Source organism: Elephantulus edwardii, unplaced genomic scaffold, assembly GCF_000299155.1.
Source record: "Elephantulus edwardii isolate Elephantulus edwardi_28Jun2011 unplaced genomic scaffold, EleEdw1.0 scaffold00163, whole genome shotgun sequence".
NCBI lineage: Eukaryota > Metazoa > Chordata > Mammalia > Macroscelidea > Macroscelididae > Elephantulus > Elephantulus edwardii.
In genome coordinates this window covers 4,090,373-4,109,411 of record NW_006399913.1, presented here as the reverse complement: position 1 = coordinate 4,109,411, position 19,039 = coordinate 4,090,373, and the positions used below count along the sequence as shown (strand labels likewise).

The 19,039-nt window shown below is 34.7% G+C and overlaps 1 protein-coding gene across 2 annotated transcripts in view; it reads left to right on the top strand.

The window, feature by feature from the left end:
- EED (embryonic ectoderm development) overlaps positions 1–19,039 on the top strand; it is a 57,453-nt gene that overhangs the window by 25,484 nt on the left and 12,930 nt on the right. Inside the window, exons 5-10 of one of the 2 annotated variants that reach the window (XM_006895262.1) lie at positions 3,858–3,983; positions 6,005–6,086; positions 9,425–9,516; positions 10,859–10,992; positions 11,774–11,879; positions 13,231–13,305. In XM_006895262.1, the coding sequence (XP_006895324.1) occupies positions 3,858–3,983; positions 6,005–6,086; positions 9,425–9,516; positions 10,859–10,992; positions 11,774–11,879; positions 13,231–13,305 (615 nt within the window). The remainder of the gene's footprint in view (positions 1–3,857; positions 3,984–6,004; positions 6,087–9,424; positions 9,517–10,858; positions 10,993–11,773; positions 11,880–13,230; positions 13,306–19,039) is intronic. The other variant, XM_006895263.1, reaches the window with a different exon arrangement.

Below are 19,039 nucleotides of genomic sequence, written 5' to 3'. Positions count from 1 at the left end.
TTTGCAACTTTTTGAGAAAGCACCATACAGCCTTCCATAGTGATTGCACCATTTTACACTCCCACCAGCAGTGAATAAGGGTTCCAGTTTCTCTGTAACCTTACCAGCATTTGTTGTTTGCTATTCTCACAGTTGTTTGAATTTGCATCTCTCTTAGAGCTAGGGATTTGGAACATTTCTTCATGTGCTTGTTGACCATATGAATGTCTTCCTTGGTGAAGTGTCTGTTCATATCCTGTGCCCATTTTTAAATTGGATGTTTACCTTTATCTTGTGGTGCTCAAGTATTTTATAATTTCTAGATACAAGTCCCTTATCTGACATGTCATTACCAAATACTTTTTCCCAGTTTGTGGCTTCCCTCTTTACCCTGTTGGAGGAGTTTTTAGATGTGCATAGGGATTTGATTCTTAGAAGGTCCCTTTCATATATTTTATCTTCTTCTTGGGAGTAAATCTAACCAGAAGCAGAAAGGATCTGTTCAAAGAAAATTGCAAAAAATTACTGCAAGAAACAAAAAAAAGAGACCTGGAGAAGTAGAAGAATATCCCTTGCTTATGGATAGGAAGACTCAATATTGTGAGAATGGCAATATTACCAAAGGCAATTTACACATTTAATGCAATCCCAATGCAACTATCTCATTCTTCAACGAGATGGAAAAGGCAATCTCCAGTTTCATTTGGAATGGAAAAAAGCCCTGAATAAGCAAAGCCCTCCTTAAAAATAGAAAAAAGGTAGGAGGCATCTCACTCCCTGATTTCAGATTCTTCTACACTGCCGTGGTGGTCAAGACAGCATGGTGCTGGTACAATGACAGACACATAGATCAGTGGAATAGAGTTGAGAACTCAGAAATCAGCCCATCTACCTACGGTCAACTGATTTTTGACAAGGAGATGAAAACAGTTAAGTGGGGAAGCAACAGGCTTTTTAACAAATGGTGTTGGCAAAATTGGAAAACTATGCAGAAGACTCAAGAAAGATCCACACCTCACTCCATACACAAAACCCAACTCTAGGTGGATCATCGACCTAGGACTAAAACCAAGTACTACAAACTTCATTAAAGAAAAGCTTGGAAGAACTCTAGAAATCCTAATCCACAACATAAACAGTCTTCCAAGCACCCTGAAAATGAAAAGACTAAAGGATGAATTCATAAAGCTAACAGACACATGAAATGCTCAGAATCACTGGCAGTAAAGAAAGCTAATGGCAAAGTATAACAGAATAGGAAGCAGTAAATGTTGAAGATATGGAGAGATTAAAACATGCCCTGCTTGTGGGATTACAAAATAATAATTACTCTGGAACGCAGTTTGGTGTTTCCTTAAAAAGCTAAACATAGAAAATTCCGTATGATCCAGCTATTGCAATGCTAGGAATATACTCTAAGGAAAATAGAACTAAGACACCAATGTATATCTATTTTTATTGGGTGTAGCATTATTCACAACAGCAAGAAAATGCAAACAGTCCAGATGCCTATCAATAAATGAATGGATTGCAAAATTGTAGTACATTTACATGATGTTATATTATGCAGCACTAATACACAATGGTTTCATAAAATACTGTCGAGCATGGGAGAGTCTAGACAGCATTATGCTTAGTGACCTAACAGTCTCATAACAAACACTGATAGACCATTATTGTAAAGATAGAAGAATAACTAGTAAGATTTGTGTAAACCTTTCCTCCTTTGTCCAGAAGGTAGGAAGGAGGACACCGGAAATCGCTGGGACAGCAGATTTGCCAGTTGGGGGCGATGAACAAATAAGAAAGCTCAGTGGGGACTTGAAAAGAAGGCATGATAGACAAAGGTCAATAATAATTCTATGAAATACAGTGCACATGAATGAAATACAATATAAATGGGTGATTGTATGAAACACGGTGTATACAAATTATTGTATGTAAACCAATTAAAAAAAAGCACTTAAAAAAAAATGCAGTTTCTAAAAACTAACTCATTGCTATCGAGTCAGTTCCAGCTTGTAGTGATCGTCCATCACATGGCTGTAAATCTTTACAGAAGAGATTGTGCATCCCAGGGAGTGGCTAAGGAATTCCAGTCACCAAGCTTTCACTTTGTAGCAGACATTTTATGCACTACATCACCAGAGCTCCTTAAACATGCAGTTTAGGAAATAGAATAAAACATTGGTTTATAAAGGGGAAAATGTCAAATGGATTTTGACTGAAAGTAGAGAATACCAGAGGAATGTCTTATGTTTCATTAACTATGAAAAGGCATTTGACTGTGTGGGTCACAACAAATTGTAGCTGACCTTGAGAAGAAGGAGAATCCTAGAACACCTGATTGTGCTCATGTGAAAACCTACACTGGGACCAGGAGGCAGTTGGCAGAACAGAGCAAGGAAACTGCATGGTTCAAAATCAGGAAAGGAGTGTGTCATGGATGGTCTCATCTTTTCAATCTATATGTGTAATGGATCATTTGGGAGGTTGGACTTTATGAAGAGGAATGTGGCATCAGGATTGGAGGAAGATTCATCATCAACCTGCATTATGCAGGTGACACAACCTTACTTGCAGAGACTAAAGAGATCCTGAAGCATTTCTTGCAGAGGGTCAAGGACTATAGTCTCCAATACAGACTAAAGTTTAATATCAAGAAAATGAAGATTTTTTTACCACCGGACCCACTGGCAGCACTATGATGGAAAAGAGATTGACAGTGTTAATAATTTCAGCTTGCTTTGTTCCACAATCAGCACTTCTGGCGGCAGCATTCAAGAAATCAAAAGATGAATTGTGTTTGGAAAATCTACTGTCAGGAACATCTCCAGAGTACTAAAGAACAATTCTAGAGACTAAGATGTGCCTGATCCAGGCCTTTGTCTTTGCAGTTGCCTGTTACACATTGGAGAGCTGCACAATGATTAAAAAGGACAGAAGAACTGATGCCTTTGAATTGTGCTGTAGAAGAGTATTGAACATACTATGAGCTGCCAAGAGAACTAACAGGTCTGATCTGGAGAGGGCAAAGCCAAGCTGTTCTTGGAGGCAAGGACTATGAGACACCATCTCATATAGTTTGGCTGTGTTGCCAGGAGTTACCAGTGCTTGGAAAATGACATAATGCTTGGCAGGGTGGAGGGACAGCGCAGGAGAGGAAGACCTTGGATGACATGGATTGAAACAGTAACTGGAGTAATGAGGGTAGGGATGGCAAGCAGAGATTGGCCCATAATAGAGTGGGGTTCAGACCTTTTGTGCATAGGGTCATTATAAGTTGCAGACGACTCAATGGCACATAACAGCAACAACAAAGTCAAAAGATTAGGTGATGCAATAAAAAAAAAACCAAACAAAAAAACAAAACAGGTGTGCCTTCTAGATGCAATTGAAAATTCTAGCAAACACAGTTTAGTCTGTGAAGATGATGTGGAAAGCACTGCCCTATAACAATATTGGGAAAGACAAAGGGAAAATAGAGTATTTATTCTTTCCTATGTAAAGATACATAATCAGACATATTTACATAGGATGGGAGTCACCATTTTCCAGCCTATTTCTTTTTACAGCCTGTAGTAACTTTAAAGACTACAACCACTTCTATTTGTTTACACAATGTCTGTGGTTATTTTTATGCTTCAAATGCAAAGTTGAATAGTGCCAGTAAGTAAGTAATTAAAATTGAGCAAAAGGATTGTGGTTTTGGTGGTGGTTTTAGGTTTTCAGACCTCAATTTAGCATTGTATAAGATAAAATAAGCTCTTATATCAAAACTGTAACAGTTTATTGGGAGGCTTTATGTACTATATTTTAATCATTATTGATGTATTTTCCAAAACCAAGTTAGATTTCTTAACAGTGGTATTTCTTAGGCTGATGAAAACTTTTATACTTGTGCCTGGACATATGATAGCAATACAAGCCATCCTCTGCTGGCTGTGGCTGGATCCAGAGGCATAATTAGGATAATTAACCCTATAACAATGCAGTGCATAAAGGTGAGGATTTTCTGTTGTTAAGTTGTAAATGTATTTCTTTTGAATGTATGCTTTTGAAAACTTGTCACGTTGAATTTAAAACCAGTGATAACATTGTGAAATTCTTGATTTGATAAGTACTTTGTTTTTATCTGTAGGCAGTTTTTTTCCGTATATGTTTGTTACGTTAGATAAATTAATGGGGAACAAAAAAATGGGAAAGCTTATATTTGTTGTGTTTTTTATTCTAATCACTTTTCCCCTTCAGCCTTGGTTTTATTTAATTAGAGGTTAAAATCAGAGGCACCTTGTAGTAAACTGAAAGGTGAACACTAGAGGGTATTTGAAGTTTTACTGACCACCTTATATTGATTTTCATTAACTCTAGCATCTCATTAGAATTATCTCATGGTTGTTTGAAACTACCAAACCCTCAGCTCAGCTAATCAAATCAAATTAGAATGCCTGTAGGTGGGACTTGAATAATTTTTTTTCCCTTTGTTGTGCTGGGTGCCTAGTCAGTGACAACTCCTAACCCTGTGGACAGCAGATCTGAACCTTGCCCTGTCTTTCCAGTGGCCGTCCTCTCTTGGCCCTAATGGTCTCTGCTAATGCTCTTCTAGCCCATAGTTACTGTTGCTGTATCAATCCATCTGTTTAGGGTTTTCCTCTGGTCCTCTACTTTCTTGAGGTTTTTTTGTTGGTAATAAACTAAATCTTAGGTTATTTTGTTTATTATGTCTTAAGAGTTTTTTCTTTGCTGGGTGTTGTGGTTTTTGTTTGTTTGGGTTTTTTTTTTCATTAATAAAAGAAAACATTTAATGAAAAAGAAAGTTGTACTACTAAACTGTTCATGTACAGTAAATTACCCCAAATTTACAAAAAAAAAAGTTAGCTATTGTATAGCTGAACAGTTCTACTTTAGGGTATATACCAAAGACAAATGAAAACATATGTCTACACAAAAACTGGAATGTGGATGTTCATCACAGCATAATTCATAATAGTCCTTCCCTCCCCCCCCCAAAAAAAGAGGAACAACCTGTCTGTCCAGTGATGAAAAGATAGTACATCCATGTAATGGACCATTATTTGGTCATAAAGAAGAATTTAGTAACAATGCATGCCACAGCATGAGTGAAGTTTGAAAACATTATGCTAAGAAAAGAGGGGATAAATAATGAGCCTCACACTGGAACAGATGAAGGAAAGAAAGAACTGTTTAAAAGGGATATATAATTAGGCATTATTTATATGACAGTAGTCCAGAATTAGAGGGGCCTAGGAAAGTGAACTGGGGAAGGAGGACAGAAGTTGTGCGACAATCAATGAATATTTTTTTTATTATTAATTTCAATGAAAATTTACAGAGACTTAAGATTTCCATTCATTCATTGTTGCACTTTTCTCCCCCCCCCAACCCTCCTCCCCACCACCACCACCCAGTACACTACCCTCTTGGAAAAGTAAAAGAAAAATTCTTTCATTGTTTTACAAACCCTCCCCCAGGTCCACTCCACAAAGCAGCCTTGGCTCTGGACTCCTGTCATGACAAAAATACCCAATTACATATCCCTTCCAAACAGCTCTCTCTCATCTGTTTGAATACATTATACATTATTGAACCCATCTTTCTCAGTCTCCCCCCCTAAGTTCTGTTTTACAGCAGTGGCACCATGTAGTATTTGTCCTTTTGTGACTGAGATATTTCACTCAGCATAATATCCTCGTGGGTCACCCATTTTGAATAATATTGCATGAGTTCTTTGTTTTTCAGTGCAGTGAAGTATTCCATTGTGTGACTATATCAGAGCTTCCCTATCCATTTGTTTGTTGATGGGCGCTTGGGTTGTTTCCAACTCTTTGATATCATGAACAAAGCTGTGATAAACATGGGTGTGTGCTGGGTGATTTTAATATCAACCAAGGCTGACGGTTACTTCTCTTAAGTGAAACTATTTTTTATCTTCTTCAAGATTTATGGAAAGGAATTTTCTTAAATTGGTTTTTAAGATGTTTGAAGTTATTTACATTTATTATAGCATTATGTTGGCCATGGAAATGCTATCAATGAGCTGAAATTCCACCCAAGAGATCCAAATCTTCTCCTGTCAGTAAGTAAAGGTAAGAAAAGTAAATATTTATTTAGCCTTATTTATTTGGGAAAGACAGTATTCTAAAGTGGAAAAAAATTGTACCAGGAAACTTTAGTTGAAAACTTTCAGGCTATTAGTATCTCAACTCTGTGTTAAGTAAAAGGACCGCTGTTAAGATTTTAAGCAAATAAATAAAACTGGTCCTGAGGATTAGATATATTACTCTTTTGTGGTAATAAGTTCTCTAGTACAACACTGAAGTATTTTTCAAACTATGACAGCATTTTTCCCCCCTCTCTACAGCAGCATTAAGATAAATGGTGAAGATTGAGATTGTTAACAACTTTTTACTTTGCTTGGTTTCATAATCAACACTCTTGGTACCAGTAGCCAAGAAATCAAAAGATGAATCAGGGACCTCTCCAGAGTATTGAAGAACAGCTGTGTCAGTCTGGAGACTAAGGTGCTGCTGATCCAGGCCATAGTCTTTGCATTTGCTTGCTATGCATCAGAGAGTTAGACAGTGAGTAGGGATGAAAGAGAATTGTTGCCTTTGAGCTGTGGTGCTGGAGAAGAGTATTGAATATACCATAGATTGCCAGAAGAACAAACAGGTTCATCCTAGAGAGGGTAAAACTAGGCTGCTTCTTAGAGGCAAGGATTCTGAGGCTTCATCTGACATACTTTAGGCATATACTTTAGGCTTGTTTCAAGGAGGGACCCGTCCTTGGAGAGAGACATCATGCTTGGGAGAATGGAGAGACAGCACAAAAGAGGAAGACCGTAGATGAGATGGATTGGCTCAGTGACTGGGGTAATGGGGATTGGTGTGTCAGACAGTAAAGTTTACACAGGATAGATCAGGTTTCAGGGCTAGTGTACATAGGGTCACTATGAGTCGCAAGCGACTCAACGGCATATAACAACAACAAAAACATGCTTATATTGGCACTGTAGGTACATTCTTGGTTCATATTAGCCTCCTAATCATTCTTATGATTTCTTAGCTCTTGGAAATGAGATTACTCTTGAATGCCCATTTCTGTTTGCATTTTTATTATTTAGCCATATGTGTTTTCTTTTCTTGGGTTTATTAACATTTATTCACCTCTGCTTTAATTGCTGAGATTTAAAAAAAGCTTCAATGTTAATTTCTTTCCCAAGCCTTACATTTCCGGCTCATAAGTGCTGCTTTAAAAAAAACCACAAAAACTCAACTGTCTTTTCTAGGTTTTGACTGCACATAGCAACAACAATAAACCAGACTCAGATATTCCTCTGTATTTGGAACAGACTAGAATTCCTCACTTACTCTATCACAACTTTTATCTGTTTTTCCCTGTATGTCTAGTAAAGAGTTTGATTCTGTTTTGCTTTTAGAGAAAATTTGAGCACTTCTGCCATACTTGTTTATTCTACCCTATGTTCAGTAACATACCTGCAGCCAGTAAACTTAGAGGAGTAGACTGTCTTAAAGTGGCATCACATCATTGTCCCTGGATGGTTACTTAGTCCTTTTAAAACTTCTGGGGAGCATCTTCATCTTAGTTATTGTCCCACCTTACATATTTTACTTTGTCTCTCATGGCGAGTTTTCTTAAACCTCGTTGGGCTTTCACAGTTTATCATCTTTGCAGGGAAACTCCTTAAGAAGTACCAGAGGAAAAAGAAAAAAAAATCTACCTGTGTGTTCTTTGGCTTTTAAAGAGTACCATTTTAATCAAACAGTTGCTTAATATTAATAGGCATTTCACTACAATCAATATCATTAAGAAAGTGGAAGGACAACCTATATATATCTCTCTCAACACTGAAAAGAGACATAACTAAAAAATAAAAGTTCTAAAGACATTTCTCTAGAGAAGATAATGAACACATTTTAAAAAAATGCTCAGTGGCTTTCATCATTGTTGTAACATGCTGTTGAGTCAAGTGAAACCCACAGTGACCCTACAAACTATTCTGAGCCATCCTCATGATTTCTGACCTACTTGAGCCCCTTGCTGCAGTCATTGTGTGTAGCCATTTTATTAAGAGTCTTCCTCTTTCGCCAACTCTGCACCTTTCGAAACATGATGTCCATTTATGCAAATGAAAACCATATACATATTCTACTTCACAGTTATAAATACGGCTTTAAAAAAAGTTTAACTAATAGTTACTGTATGACCCAGCATTTTCACTGCCTGGAATAAACATAAAAGAAAGCAGTCTGGACAACAATGTCCATAGATTATTTATTTTTTTAGGGGTTTATTTCTTTTTTTAGGGGTTTATTTTTATTTGCTTTTTTACTGTTGAGAATATAAGGAGGTCTGGTGATGTCGTTTGTTATATGTTACATTGCTAACCAGAAGTCAGCAGTTCAAATCTGTCAGCTGCTTGGATGGAGACATTTAATGCCCATAGAGATTTACAACCTCAGAACCCTGATCACTAATACATTATGCCACTCTCCATTGGTATTACCCATGTATGTTGACATATGGCATGGTCATTACATACATGACTTAACCTTTGTTAATGTGGCACTTTATTTTGTTACTTTTTAATGGAAAAAAATGTACAGGTATGAAATTTTTTTTACAACTGTGTAATTTTAAAAGAATGGGGATTGTTCCATAAAATTGTATTATGTGTGTAGTTTATTATATTTTATGCTTACTGTAGAGATTTTATGCAATCAAAAAACTTAGTCCTTTTCAGTTAATTAATGTACTCTGACTACAGTGAAGGGAAAAATTAAGTATCTTGTTCTGGCCAAATTAAAAAACTTACATATGCTAAATCTTTAAGTATATATTTTCTATTTTCAAAACATACCCATTAATTTAGAATGTCATTTAAATAAATTCTTTCTAGTAAGTATAAGAATTTTAAAGATCATGTAAATATTTTCTTTACATTTGAGCTTATTCCTACTTTAATTCTACATGTGATCCAGAATGCATTTTGGAGGCAAGAATGATCAGGCTTCACCTCACCTGCTTTGCACGTGTTGCTAGGAGGGGCTGTTCTTTGGAAAGGGACATCATGCTGGGAATGGTGGAGACTCAGCAAAGGCGAGGAAGACCATCAGCCAGATGGATTTGACGTGGTGACTGCTGCAGTGGACTCTTGTGTGTCAGGAAGTGTGAGGTGTGCACAGGGTAGAGCAGGGTTTTGGACTTTTTGTTCTTAGAGTCACTATGAGTCATGCTCGATTCGACAACACTTAACAACAGCAGTAACCTAATAAGGATTCCATTCTTAGTCTTTGCTGTAGCTAACTTAATGTAGGTCCAACTCACAGTTTTTATTTTAAGGTTTTGAAAGTCTATTGTAAATGATAAAAGTAAATATTTAATTTTTTTGTTTTCATACTAGATCATGCGTTGCGGTTGTGGAATATCCAAACAGATACTCTGGTGGCAATATTTGGTGGTGTAGAAGGGCACAGAGATGAAGTTCTAAGTGCTGTAAGTTAAATGCTGCAGGATATAGACCGTCAGGTTTATGTAACTGAACAATAACTATAGGACTTTACTGTCCTTATTGAGAGAAATTTCATTTCTGAAGTATAGGCATACCTTGAAAAATACTGTCTGTGAGTTCAGTTCCAGATCACTGCAATAAGCAAGTCACTGGAATGTTTGGTTTCCCTGTGCATATATAAGAAAAGTTAGGTTTATACTGTAGTGTAGTCTAGTGAGTGTGCAGTAATGCATTGTGAAGATTTTTGAAATGTAAAGATTAACAAAATGTCACACATGAAGTGAGCACATGCTCTTGGAAAAATGGACTATGAACTTCCTTAATGCATGGTTGCTGAAAATCTTCAGTTGGCTAAAAAAAATGCCGTTACCGCCAAAGAAAAGCAAAGCAAGGTATGCCTGTATAAGAGTTCAGTCATACGGGTGAAAGAATACAAATCAAAGTTCTTTGTTCCTTTTGTCTTTTAATTGTACTTTTTATACCAGCTCCTAGATTCTCATTAAACAGTGCTAAGAATTTCTTCCTTTCCTTTATTAATCTAAAATCACCAAGTTAATGTTTGTTTTGCTTTTTCCCTCATGAAAGAAAAAACTTGTTATAAAAAAGGATCCATTAAACAACTTTTTTATCCTTTGCTTGAAGTTGAAAAAAAAATTCCGTTCACACTGGGTTATGAAGCTTGATTTCTGAAGCAGTTTTACCACTCCATTGTTTTTCATTAAATCTTGAAAAACAGGCATTTTATTTTATTTGAACCAAGTTATATTTTATTTGTGCATTTTGAAGATTTTGTATAGAAAATTGCAAAAAAAAGAAATTGAAAAGATCAGAAACATTTATATAGAGGAAAATAGATCAAGATAGATGAATTTATACTTTTGTGTTTGGTCCTTTTGCTTCTTGCCTATATTAACAGATTTCAATTTTTATATAAAGTTTACAGTTTCCCTTTTTGTTTATAGAAAATGTTTGTCATTTACCTTTAACCCTTTCATGACCTTCTGGATTCACAGCAACACCTACATTTTCTTCCTCTGGGGTTTACTAGGCAGCTCCTTTACCACTAGACATTCCATGCAGGAGAGGACCTGTATAGCTGAAAAGAAAGAAGTCTGTATGTGCAGCAAGTTACTATTTTTACAGAGCAGAACAGTATGAGTTGATGCATCCTGCAAGTGTAATTTTGCAAAATTTTTATTTCTTTTGTTGTAAAGTAAGCCTCCTAAGTATTTTGAGAAGTTGCCTTTTTAAGTCCAAGGTAAATGAATAGTATTATTATTAGTGTAATTTATATGCTTAGTTTAAACATCTCTGTTATACACACAGGATTATGATCTTTTGGGTGAAAAAATAATGTCCTGTGGTATGGATCACTCTCTTAAACTTTGGAGAATTAATTCAAAGAGAATGATGAATGCAATCAAGGAATCCTATGATTATAATCCAAATAAAACTAACAGGTAACAACTATGGTATTTGAAACAGTTTGCTTTTGTTTTTACTTTGGGTGAGGTTCCCCCCCCTCTCAGAATTCTTTTTCACAAAAAAACTATCCAACCTTGAGTTTATAACTTTTTTCAGTGGTTTGAGATTTTGTTATCATAACATGAAATTTACTTATTTAAAAAGAAATTTCTTTATTGTTAATTTTTATCTCAGCTTTTAAAACCTATTTTAAATAGTTTTTTGTCTTGATTTATTTAGTATATTTTCCCTCTTAATATTTATACTTTTTAAGCTATCAATATGGAAGTCAAATCCACTTAATGTATAATTTTTAAATTCATAATGAAACCCTTTTTTTTCAGTCATATTTGAGTCATTAACTAAGAAAATTTAAAAGGTGGAGTTTTGCTCCATGGGATTATGGGGTAGGATATTTTGTCATTTTCTTAATTTTTTTTTATAATGTCTTTATTCTTAATGTGTCTTACTATTTTTTTGTAGAATCATATCAGGTTAGCATTAACTCTTCCACTATTAAATACTGAATGCCTATATATGTTAACTTTGTTTTGGCAAAGAGAACAAGTTTATTTAGTATGAGAACCAGTAATAGGAAAGATCAAACAAAAATAAAAACCCACCCTCAGAATGATACTTTATCTCCTAGGAATCAGAAATGATATTCATTATGTAGGAAAAAGAAATTAGTAGTCATTTAGTTTTTTGAAGTTTTAGAAACATGTAAATTAGTGATTATATTATATTTAAGTTTTGACATCTCCATTCTTTCTTCAGGCCATTTATTTCTCAGAAAATTCACTTTCCTGACTTTTCTACCAGAGACATACATAGGAATTATGTCGACTGTGTTCGATGGTTAGGCGATTTGATACTTTCTAAGGTATTGTAACTGTGGTTGTTATTTCCGTTGTTTGTGTACATCTGTGTTAGAATTTACTGGGAAGATTGGTTTTATATACAGATTGTTAAAAGAGATTTGCAGATAAAAACTTGATTTTATTTAAGCCATAATACAGAAATTTTGTTTTCTGAGACACCTACTAGATTATTAAAATTTTTTATATTCTGATTAGGAGTCCCTGAGTGGTTCAGATATACTTGGCTGCTAAGTGAAAGGTTAGAAGTTTGAATCCACCCAGAAGCAGCTGAGAGGAAAGGCCTAGTAAATAATCCAAATAATCAGCCATTGAAAAACCTAAGAAGTATAGTTCTCTGAAACATGTGGGTCACCATGATTCAGAATTGATATCTGGCAGGATGTTTTTTGTGTTCTTATTAAATGAAAAGTACAGCATTGTTCTTTGATTGTCTGATAGAAAATGACAATATTAATAGCCATAAGATTTTTGTTTGGGGGAAATTTTTTTTCTTTTTGTTTTTTATGGTTTGGGGTGTTTTGGTTTTGTTTTTTGGTTTTTTGGGGTTTTTTGTGTGTGTTTGTGTGCATTTCAGTAAAATTTTATTTACAAAATTAGAGGACTAGAGTGGGCTCACAGGCTCTAGTTTACCAACTCATGTTCTTGCATATTAATGGAAATGTAATTTTTTTGCTGCTAATTTAAAAAGGTTTTTGGTGTCATTTGAACACTTGAGATTGTCAGCTTAAAGAAATAGTTATCTAATTTCTTTCCTTGATGTGGTTTTCCAGACATTTCATGTTTTCTTGATTTTAGAGGATTTAATTTTTGGGGTGTTTTTTTGTTTGTTTGTTTTTTATGTTTTTTTGTTTGGTGGTTTTTTTTGTTGTTGGTTTTTTTGTTGTTTTTTTTTTTAATTTTGTTTTGGTTTTTTTTCCTCCCCTTAACTCTCTGTGTATGATTTAACTTTTTCTTCCTTTTTTTTTTTAAAGGTTTTGATCGAAACAATATAGATTAACAATAAGCCAAAGGTAGTGCAGAGATCTTGTGAATTTTGTCATTCCTATAATGCTATGTAACTGGAACCATGGAGTATGGGGATCTTTTGAGAATCTTGTTTTTCACTCAGCACAATGCCCTTGATCTATTCAAGTTGTTTCAGGTATCAATAGTACTCACTTACTGTTGAGTAGGAAGGACATTTTGGTCATTTACAGTACTGAACTATTACAGTAAAGTTACAGGAAAATTTTGCACGAATTTTTGTGTGGATATAAGTTTTCATTCTCTGGGATAAATGCCTAGGAGGGCAATTGCTGGGACTTATGGTTAAGTTTATTTAGATTTTTAAGAAACTGCCAAACTATTTTCCAGAGTGGTCGTGCCATTTTACATTCCCACCAGAAAAGTATGAGAGATCCAGTTTCTCAGAAGCTTCGCCAGGATTGGGTATTGTCACTATTTTTTATTTTAGCTGTTCCGGTAGGTGTGTAGTTATCTCATCGTGGTCTTAATTTGCATTTCCCTGATGGCCATTGATGTTGAACATCTCTCCATGTGATTATTTGCCATCCATATATCCTTTTTTGGTGATGTCTCTCCATATCTTTACTCATTTCTTGTAACTTGATTGGTTTATTTAATTTTTTTTTTATATTGAGTTTTAGAGTTCTCAATATATCCCTAATGAGTCATTTGTCAGATACGTAGTTTGCAGGTATTCCAGCATGTAGGTTATCTTTTTCATATTCCTAGTAGAATCCTTCATAGAACACAACTTTTTTAATTTTGAGGAAATCTAATTTATCAAAACAATTTTATTTTATATATAGTCTGTGAATCATATTTTTTAACTCTTCATCAAGCTCTAGATCCTGAAGACTTTTTTCCCTCTAAAAAGTTTTAGGGTGATAATGTTACATGTTTCAATGTGTGATCCACATTGAGTTAACTTTTATTTTAAGGTTTAAGATCTAGGTGAAGTTTCAATATTTTTGCCAATAGACATTCCCTTTGGTACCATTTAAATACTATCTTTTCTATTTAATTGATTTTATACTTTTGTCAAAACCTATTTGACCATATTTGTTAGGTCAGATAAACCCACAGCACCATTTTTGAGTTCTCTATTTGGATCTATCTTTATCCCTCTACCAGAGTTATACAGTCGTGGTAATTTCTACCACTTTGTTCTTTTTTAATTCTCTCTCCAAAACTGTTTTAACCAGTTCCTTTGCTTTTCCATATTAATTTTATATTTAGAAAAACTTTTAGGATTTTGATTGGCATTTTGTTAAGTGTATATAAAGATGTGGGAGAAAAATTACTTTCTTTACTATATTGAGTCTTACAACCCATGAGCATAGTATGTCTCTTTATTTAGATCTTTGTTTCTTTCATCGACATTCTGTAGTTTTCAGCATCCAACTTCTATATATATTTTGTTAGAATTATATCTACGTATGTTTTGAATGATTGTAGTATTATGTATTTGTTTCCACATGTTTATTGCTTTTCACTAAATAAAATTAGAGTTTATTTTTGCATGTTGATTTTGAGTTCAACATTATACCTGAACTGCATGTTAGTTCTAAGGAGGGGAGTTTTATTTTTTAGTAAATTCATTAGATTTTTCAGAGTGGGCTGTCATATAACCTACAAACAGAAACAGATTTCTTTTCCAACTCTATACTTTTTGTTTCCTGCTTTTTCCTTACTGGATTAGCACTTACTGTGTTGAATGCCAGAGGTGAGACCAGACATCCTAGACTTCCTAACAGTGTTTAGGGGGATAAAAACATTTAGTCTTTCCCTATTGAGCTATTAGATCTATAAGACCTCTATTTTTGTAGCTGTTCTATAGTAAGTTGAGGACTCTTGAGTTTTCAGAATTTTTATCAGGAATAAAAGGTGTATTTTATCAGGTGCTTTGTCTGTTATCAATATGATCATGTGGGATTGTGTTGTTTTTTTTTTTTTCCTTTTTTTTCTTTTAGCCTGTTAGTATGATGGATTGCCTTGATCTTTTTGGTGTTGCTAAAGATTGATACAGCCTTACCTCCCTAGAATAAACCACCCTTGGTCTTGATGTACAGCTTTTTCATATGTTACTGGATTCTATTTGCTGATATTTTATTGGAGGACCAGAGAGAGAGGATGGCCCACCAAGACAGATTGACACAGTGACTAACAAGTCGGCTTGAGCATATATATTGTGAGGCTACGATTGTGAAGATGGTACAAGTTCAGATCCTATTGTTCATAATATAGTCACTATGAGTCAGTCAACTTGATGGCACTTACCAACATCATCATTTAACAACATCAATCCATGTTAAGGATTTTGGCATCTGTATTCATGAAGACTATAAAAAAGTTTTCTTTTGTGCTGTCTTTGTCTACTTTTGGTATAATGGCTTTAAGCAATGAATTGGAAAGTATATTACTGAGAGTGTATGCAATTGGTTTTTTTTTTTTTAGCCAAATTAACAAAGTTTATTTCAAGTTTGAACCCAGGCCCCCGCGTGCTGACACAGCAGCATCCACCCGAGAGCCGCAATTGGTATTTTTATCTTAAGTGCTTAGAATTTTTCAGTTAAACCTCCAAGGTCTGAAAATTTTAGAATTTCTTAAGTTGCAGATTTAAATTTCTTATTAATGATTGGGCTCTTTGCATTAAATATTTCATGTTACATGAGTTATTGTCGTTCAGGGAATTGATTCGTTTCCTCTAAGCTCAAATCTGTATGTAGGGAATTGGTGTAGTATTCTTCCATTTATCCTTATATCTCCTCTTTATTAGCTTATGCAAGCAAACTATTACACAAGGTTATCCAGAAATAGCTAGAACAGAACATTGAATGAGAACTACAAGAAGTGTAAGCTGACTTTAGAAAAGGCAGTAACATCAGGGATATCTTTGCTGATGTCAGATTAATCCAGGTTGAAAACAGAAGAATGTCTGTTTGTTTTAGTGACTGTGCAGAAGTATCTGACTAGATCATGACAAAAGTATGGATGATATTTAGAAGAATGGGAATTTCAGAACTCTTTATTATGCATATGCAAAACCTATACCTAGACCAAGAAGCTGTTGTTTGAACAGAGCAATGGTTTAAAATAGGGAAAGGTTTGTTTCAGGGTTGTATCCTTTCTCCCTACCTGTTCAGTCTGTATGTATACAGACCAAATTATTTAAGAAGCTGGACTCTAGGAGATAAAGAATGTGATGTCAGGATAAGAAGAAAACTCTCTAACAACCCACATTATGAAGATTACTTGCTAAAACATTGTTTGCTGAAATTGAGGACTTGAAATGCTTGCTGCAGAAGGTCAGAGAATTCAGCCTTCAGTATGGATTGCATCTCAACATCAAGACAGATATCCTCACCACTGGACCATTAAGCTACATCATGATAAATGGAGAAAAGATTGAAATTGTCAATTATTTCATCTTACTTGGATCTACAAACAACATCCTTGAAACCAGCAGTCAGGAGATGAGAAGATGTATTGCATTGGGCAGTTCTGCTGTTGGGGACCTCTTCAAAGTAAGGTGTGCCTGACTTGGGCTTTGCAGTCACTTTTTGTGTATCTAAGAGCTGGACAGTGAATAAGGATGACAGGAGAAAAATTAATGTCTTTGAGGTATAGTGTTAGAGAACAACACTGAATATCCCTGTTGAATATGAGCTGCCAAAAAAGCAAATAATGTTTTGGAAAAAGTACAGAGTGATCCTTGCAGCCAGGATGGCAGAGCTTCGTCTCACATACTTTCTGCATGTTGCTAGGAGGCTTTTTTTTGGAAAGGGGCATAATGCAAGTAAGGATAGAAAGCAAAAGAGGAAGACCCTCAACAAGATGGATTGACATGGTGACTGCAGCAGTGGGCTGAAGTGTGTCAGAAATGATGAAGATGGCATAGGATTGGACAGAGTTCAGATAAGATTGTTGTGAGTTGTATTCAACACAATGGGACTCAGCAACAACAGCAATTTTATTGTCAGCCTGGTAAATAAAATTGTCCTTTCATCAGGCTTTTTGTTTGTTCGCATTTTTCTTTTCTATTTGCTGTTTTAGAGGCTTCTCTTTCACATTGTTTTCATTTAATTTTCTTTTCTGTTTTTACTAGTTGTTTAAAGTGGAAATTTAGGTTCTTTTTCAAGATTTCTGTTGTAAGCATTTAACATTAAATTTCTTGATTAGTACTGCTATAGTTGCATACTACAATTTTCATTTGACATTTCTAGCTTTTGTGTTCAATTTTGTTACTACCATTTTGTGTTTGATTCCATTATCATTAGAGATTTGTGTGATTTCAATTGTTTTAAATATTTTTAATTGTTCTATGGCCCTGTTTTGGTATGCATTTCATAGACTTTGAAAAGAATGTGTATTCCACTAATATTTGGGATATTGTGTAAATGTTTTGCAGTTTATGTTTTGCAGCTCTGTTTGATGCATACACATTGAATAATCTATATAGAATTGCACTGATAACCTAAAACTGATACCTTTGCTGCTTTGAATCTACTGGCTGATCTGAAAGTTAAAGATAAGCCATCACCTGTGTGATTTGTAGCTTCCTGAAAGCCTGCTGGAGGGTCAGCTATAAGTCAGTTCCAACCCACAGCAATGACTTTGTTTTTGAGTTTAAATATATTGGTAAATTGACTCTTAACATTGTGTAATGGTCCTCTCTCGTCCTTGGTAATTTTACTTGCTTTAAAGTCTATCTGATATTAATATAGCCATTCTTACATTGTTATTGTTTGCACAGAATATTTTTCTGCCCTCATGATCTATGTATAATAGATCAACTATATTTGAGGTGGTTTTTAGTAAGTGGCCTATATTTGTGGTTTGGTTTTTTTTTTAACTTTTTTATTTGAATGAAAATTTACAAGTCATTGGATCATTCATTCATAAGATTTTATGACATTAATTAAAATTTATTATTATAATTCGTGTTATATTTTTACTCTGACATTCTCCCTTAGCTGATGTGTTTCTACTATATGACATTTCCTTTATTGTTTTCTTCTACCTTCATTCAGCCTTCTACCTTCTGCCTTGTAGAATTCCACTTTATCTGCAGTATTATTTAGTTTATTCCTTTGTGTAGTTTTTTCCTGGTTATTGTTCTAAATATCACATTACGTGTGCATAGCATATTAGTCTATTGTGAACATTTAACCAGTTAAGTGAGGTATAGGAACCTTACTTCCCTTTTTTCTCTCCATTTTATAATGTAAATTTCATAATTATTTACTTTACACTTAAGAATCACTAGTTTTGTGCTCGCTTCGGCAGCACATATACTAAAATTGGAATGATACAGAGAAGATCAGCATGAAGTGTTCCATTTAAAAAAAAAAAAAAAAGAATCACTAGTTTTCCAGATTTTGCTTCAGCAAAATAATTTTAAAAATTTGAGAGGGATCAAGTATTGTACTTAATTATTTCAAATTTTCTTTGTTTTGCCTCTTAATATTTAAAGATTCTTTTTTAGAAAATATTCTTTTTTGTTTTATTTTACTATTTTGTGTGTGTGTATCGTCAAATCAGATCTGACTGGTACAGGAGGAGATTGCCCCCTCCTTCTCCAGCAGAGCATCAGGTGGATTTGAACCTCACACCTCTGCGATTGCAGTGCAGCTTCTTGCCACTAGGCCACCAGAGCTCCCAATATTTCAAGATTCTTATATCACTTATTTTATCCATTCTTTTAGGGCAGGTCTGCTAGTAAAACCTTATCTTTGTTTTTTGTTATTTGAGACTAATCTATTCTCTTTCATTCCTTACATGTTCTTGACTGAATATATTAAGACTCTGAATTGACAGGTTTTTTCCTTCCCATGCTTAACTTTGGGAACTTTTTACATTATTTTCAACCTTACCGTTTTTCTTGACTTTTTGGGATGCTAGTGACACAAATGTTTGATCATTTCTTTGGTTTCTGAGATTCTGTCTCCACCTGACTGTTTTTTTAATTTTCTTGTTCACATTGGGTAATTTTGTTTGTTTCAGAAGGGGTCGTGGTACTAGAGATATTGTAGCTGATGTTAGATGGATCTTGGCTGAAAGCAGGGAATATCAGAGGAATGTCTATCTGTGCTTCATTGACTATGCAAAGACATTTGACTGTGTAGATCATAACAAACTGTGGCTGACTCTGAGAAGA